The sequence below is a fragment of the Carettochelys insculpta genome, chromosome 6 (assembly GCF_033958435.1).
Source record: "Carettochelys insculpta isolate YL-2023 chromosome 6, ASM3395843v1, whole genome shotgun sequence".
In the NCBI taxonomy this organism is placed as follows: domain Eukaryota; kingdom Metazoa; phylum Chordata; order Testudines; family Carettochelyidae; genus Carettochelys; species Carettochelys insculpta.
In genome coordinates this window covers 72,240,108-72,246,107 of record NC_134142.1, presented here as the reverse complement: position 1 = coordinate 72,246,107, position 6,000 = coordinate 72,240,108, and the positions used below count along the sequence as shown (strand labels likewise).

General features: G+C 45.6%; 1 protein-coding gene across 1 annotated transcript in view; it reads right to left on the bottom strand.

The window, feature by feature from the left end:
- Window positions 1-1,853: 1,853 nt before the first annotated feature.
- SPI1 (Spi-1 proto-oncogene) overlaps window positions 1,854-6,000 on the bottom strand; it is a 29,704-nt gene continuing 25,557 nt past the window's right edge. The window contains exons 4-5 of the mRNA XM_074998904.1: window positions 3,753-3,906; window positions 1,854-2,750 (exon numbers count right to left, since the gene is read on the bottom strand). Coding sequence (XP_074855005.1) covers window positions 2,434-2,750; window positions 3,753-3,906 — 471 coding nt within the window. The 3' untranslated portion in view covers window positions 1,854-2,433. The remainder of the gene's footprint in view (window positions 2,751-3,752; window positions 3,907-6,000) is intronic.

Sequence of the window (6,000 nt, the reverse complement as noted above, 5' to 3'; positions counted from 1 at the left end):
ATGGATAGAACAAATAGGGCTGTTTCTACGTTAGAGAGTTTACAGCTAGAGTCCTTCATATCTCTGGATATCTGCTTCATGTCCTTGGATGCAGATGAGGATACCTGCAGATAGTGAGGTGGATATCCATGCAGAGTTCCCCAGCCCCACCCCAAGCTGGTTGGGGAGGAGGTGCCTGGGAAGGTCCCGGAACTACCAGCTGGGAAAAGACACAAGAAGCTGCATCCTAAATATCGTAGCAGAAGGAGCTGATTGCTGGCCCCCCCTCATGCGCTGCTGGGTAAACTCTGACCTGTGGAGATCCAACCCCATCCATTCCGCCCCTTACTCCCAGTTCCTGCTTTCCTGCCGCTTGTCTCTTCCCTGCACAACACTGCCTGCTCATCTGTGCTCCCCAACCCCTCCAGATTTGCTGAGCAGAGGGAAGTAACAGCTAGACTGTAGATCAGATGAGAAGTGGAACCTGACAGATGAGGATTGGATCCAGGTCCCCATTTTTTGTATCCACTCAGGGTCTACTTACACAGCACAGTTGTTCAGATGCAATTGGCCCTGCCGCAAGAGCTGTCACATAGCTGTTCTGTGCAAATGGAGAGAGCTCTCCTGTCAGTACAGTTAATCTGCACCAGTAAGCAGATGTAGTTCTATGTCTGCAGGAGAGCTGTTCACGCTAGTATTTATGCCGGGGTGGCCAACTGGCATGCAGCTCTTTGAACTTTTAAATGCGGCTCCTCCTGAGAGCCACACACTGGGAGTACGTCTGCCCGCTCTGCGCACGTGCCCCAGCCCTTGGTGGGAGAAGTGCGTGGTGGCAGCAGCAGCTCCAGTGAGTTGCTGGCACTGAATTAGAGTGGGGTGTCCAGCTGTTGGGGAGAGGAAGGGCATTCAATTAGAGCAGAAGGGCTGGGGGTGATTGGCTCTGGTGGGAGTTGGAGGGCATTGAGTCACATATCATATATCTCTCTACATTTATTTTATATATCTACATATAGATATATAAAATGTAAATATGAACAAATATAAATAATGTATAATATGTGGCTCTTTGCACTCTGTCCACTGCTATTTTGGCTCTTCGTCTCTAACTGGTTGGCCACTGCTGGTTTATGCCATCATAACTTATGTTACTCAAGGGAGTGTAATATTTACACCCTGAGACTATGGCTACACTACTGCAGAAGATCAACCCACTCGGGGTTAATCTTCTGGGGTGCAATTTTGCACATCTGGTAGGGACACACAAAATGAACCTATCAAGGGCTGGCATTGACCCCTGTGCTCTTTGCGAGATGTAAGGGAGGTCGACAAGAGAGTTTCTCCCATTGACCTTCTTCTGTGAGGCTGAGCAGGTAAGTTGATTGCAGATACATCATTTCCAGCTACACAACTGCCATAGCTAGAATTGCATATCTGCAATCGACTTTGTTTCCCTAGTGTAGACACAGCATGAGTGACATACGTTTTTCTGACATACGTTATACTGTAGGCACACCCTGGGAAAGAACAAGAGAGCGGATGAGTGAACGAGGAATAAGGAATGGTTTACACTGAAAACTTAATCTGGGCATGTCCTGAGCTCAGTGGCTGCCATCAGTTAGAATAGAATGGAAAATTCTGAATCGGTAGTGTGTTGTATCCTCTTTGCTCATAATATATACACATATACATGATGATACAGCATGCATGATTTGGGACTTTTTTATGCGTGCCTCCTACACTGTGACCCTATTCACTTTTGTTTCATAGCCTGAGAATGGGGCCAGCATTTTCAGGGAAAAAGACACCCATGGAGACATGAATTGTTGACAACATCCAGAAGCTGGTTCTGCTCTATATTCAGTTACCATCCTTGAGCTGATATTGTGAGAATTTAAGTTAAATTTCAAGTTAAATAAGTCTGTGAAGCTGCCATCTGTCATGCAAACACCAAGACTTCATTATATCAAATTTTATTAAATATATACATGTTATTACTATTTAAACAGAACAGATATCTTTCCAAGATCTGCAAACTTCTCTCTAGCTTTTGAGAGCTGCGGCAGAGTCTGTATTTAATGCTAGTTTAAAAGCTGCAACATAATGCAGTGTCACTGAGGGTGACACAGCATTGCCTTTGAAGGGCAAAAGTCCATCAACTATATCCATTAATTATAACATAATCAAACAAGTATTTTCTGACAATATCATATTTATATACTTTTAAAATTTCCCAGCTCTGTCCATCTTTTTGGATGGAAACAAGGAATTCTCTTATCTGTAGGATTCTCAAGTGCTGAAGAAGGGAATTCGTACCAGAAACATTGGACGTTAAAAGCCCTGACAAGGTAGAGAAGTGGGCACATGAAGCAAAGAGAAAGATGCGTCCGTCTCCTCTGCCAATATCCAGCCAGGAGGTCTTCATTTTTTGGCTTGCTCAGGGTCCAAAGCCTGTGCTCAGAGAGGATAATGCTTCCTATCAGTGCTCCCCCTTCCCATTACCTCTCCACTAAACTGGTAGGTCAGCTTCTTCTTGACCTTCTTGACTTCCCCTGTCTTGCCGTAGTTTCTCAATGCGCGTGCCATCTTCTGATAGGTCATTTTCTTGCGGTTGCCCTTCTGGATGCCCCAGCGGTGTGCCAGTGCCTCTTTGTGTTTGGAGGAGAACTGAAAAGTGCCTTTTTCCTTGTCCACCCACCAGATGCTGTCCTTCATCTCTCCACTTCGAAGAAGGTCCAGAAGAAACTGATACAGACGGATTTTTTTCTTGCTGCCTATTGGAAGGTTAGAGAGAGGAGGCAGTGGAGAGACAGCTTCATGGGTACAAGTGTATAGCATGGCACAGGGAAACTTTGCACAGTTCATTCTGGTTTTGCTAACATGCTATTCACAGAAATTCTTTCATTTACAGCAGTTGCTGAGGTATTTGATTATGGGATGTGGTGTGGCCTGATGCACTGAGCACATGAATAAGAATTAGGACCTCCTCAAATCTAGATGCAGCCCTAAAACTGGGTTGTTCTGTGCTTTGGAGAAACTCAAGTGAATTGGTGTCTGAGTTTTTCAGAGGTGTTGAGTATATCTGCTATCAACTTGTAGTGAAGTTGTGAGTGCTTAGCACTTCTGGAAATCAGACACTTAACCTCACTGCCTCAGTTCTCTCATTTATAAAATGGGGTAATACCTACTTTCCAAAGGTGTTGTGAAGATTAAAAGTAGCGAGTTACTTTCAAAATATAAAGCTCTGTATTAATGACAGGCATTTATTTCAGCAAAGAAGAAGTTAGAATAGGTAGAGCTAGGGCCTAGGGACCTGATCCAAAGTCCACTGAAGTCAGTGGAAAGATTCCCATTAATCCCACAGTAGGGATCCTAAACAGTGGGTTTATGTTCAGGTTCTGTGAAAGGTATGAAAGGCTGTTAATAGGAATCAGGTGTGGGCAGCTAGCCAACACACTCTGGCTGCATCTACACAACAAGATAGAATCGAATTTCAAGGCATTAGCTTGATATTAAAGCATCACTGTTACAGACTGTGTATAAGGAATAGGTTCTAAGTGCCTCTTAAAAAGGGATGGGAAGTCAGAAGGGTGGAGGCCATAAAACCACAAAAGTTCCAGGAGACAAGAAAGTGGGTGAGGAGCCAGAGGAAACAGAAGTTTCTAAGGGTTTGGTGAAGGGGCAAATGCTGTTAATTCTGCAACACCATCCACAAACATCCTACTTAGACAGCCTGCATGCTTGTGGCTCAGTGCAGCGTCGCTGGGTTTACTGACCTGGCTCTCCATGTATTATTCCAGGGCCTGGATCCACACCATCATTCTCCCCATCTGATACCTCCAAAGGGGGACTCTGCCTCTCCATGTCCTCCTCATCAGAGCTTGGCTGATGTGGAGAGGAATACTGTACACACATCCGAGGCAAATAGACCTGTAGGAGAGGGGGAGAATGGGATGGAGGAGAAAGTGACAGCAAGGGGCACCGAGTGGAAAGGGTAAGTAGGAAGGGAGAGTAACAGAGAGGAAGGGAGAGAGTGACAGGTACATGAGATTATTTAAGATCATAAGTAAAGATTTAATTGCTGCCACTTCAATACGGTATGGTTTAAATCTATTCAGAGGACAGTGAGCTTGAACAAAAACTTCCCTTAGCAGTCTTTGTCCACTAAGAGAATGGATGAAGCCGTGGAAGATATAACTGCATTCTTGTTCAGGCCTTGCACAGTTGTGGTGACTCTTTGTGCCTCAGTTTCCCTGCCTATACAAAGGAGATGGTAGTTCTCTCTAATCATGTCTACATGCCCATCACTGTGGTATATCTTCCTGCCTGCTAGCGGTGTGTGGTGGATGTATTGCTTATTAAAGAAAGTCTTAGAAGGATGTGGCAATAGTCATGGAATGCATCTATTTTTCTGACAGGACAACACTTCACCACTTTTCGAATGTGGAGACAGTGTATCCATTTAACAGGCATTTTGGGGTGACAGATTATTCCTGTGAGTGGAATTTGCTGGGATAAAGTTTCTCCAGAGATACTTTCTGAGAAGGATTTACAGCAATCACCTTTTAATTGAAAAAAAATGGTGGCAAAATAAAAAAAAAAACCACAGCTTCTGTGGTGACTTCCAGGTCCTTGTTAAATTCTCCTTCTTATATAATCTGTTTCTAAGACTTTCTAGGGCAGCTCCTTTAAATATGGCAATTCTAAATACTTGTACCCGTAAAGTAGAATTTTTAAAATTGGCTGCTGTTTTCTGTACCTTCCTCTCGTCTGCCTGGTATCTATGTGATACTCTTTTGCCTTTCACATTACTGAAACAATTGGGCACTGTGAGAAGATTCTCACATTGCAGGAGCACATCCAGCATGGGCTGGGGGACAGCTGTCTCCATGCCTCACCTGCTTTAGTAGGGAGGAGCCTCAACACCAAGGGAAGGGATGTGTGATACAAGTGTCAAATTTTGCACCATTTAGTTAATGTAAAATGGCTGGACTCAGATGTTAACTGACCGTCTGAGAATTCCCCAATGTAGGAGACTTCCCCTGATGTAGCGCTGGTGTAGCCAGTTCCTATTCATAAATGCCTGATGTTGGGCATGTCAGAGACAGGGTGGAGGCTATGTCTGTTCTGCCAATACTTCATTGACATTTGATCCTTTGGTGTTAGTTGGTGAAGCCATTTACATCAGGACTGGAGCAAATGGATCTTGGGAATATGAGAGCTGCTCTCTGATTGCCACGCCCGCCCTTGTGCCAAACAAATCGCTGTGCAAGAGAATATACAGCTCTGTCTCCTTCCCTCTTTCGTGATAGTGAGGACATATGAGGTATCTTACATCCTCCTTTGAATCACATGGAAATAAGGCAGGCCATGCACAGCAACCACACAGGACGTTAACAATATGGAAACAGCTCGTCTACGATCAGTGGAGGGACACTGCTGTATGGGTCCAGGCACAGGAGGTAGGGGAGTAAGGAGGATCACTTCCTCCACAATGTCACATCCAGTACACTGCTCATGAAATATGCTAAGCCTGCAGTGTCCAGTACGTCCGTCGTTTGCCACATGTGGTGAACAGGACACCATGATGTGACAGTTGGCTCTGGCGCCACATGCGGCTCTTGGAGCCTTTAAATATGGCTCCTCCAAGCCGCACATGTGGGTACCATCTGTCTACTCCATGCACAAGCCCCACTGCTCGGTGGGACAAGCGCGTAGTGGCAGCATTGGTTCTTGCTAGCTTGGGCTGTGGCTCAGGCCCTGTTGCGGCCCCTGCCCTTGTGAGCAGGCTCGTGAGGCAGAGACAGTGGCTCTGGTGAGTCACTGCATTCAGTTTGCTTGCATAGAGGGCTGAGGGTGCCTAGATCTGGAGGGGGGCATTGTTTGGGTGGGGTCTTGGGGTGACTGGCTCTGGGCGAGGGGGAGGGCATCGTTCGAGTGGGAGAGGTCTGTGGTCAATACAGAAGAGTGACAACCCCAAGTGTGGCGATCCTACATCTACTATTGGACACCACTGCGCTTAAC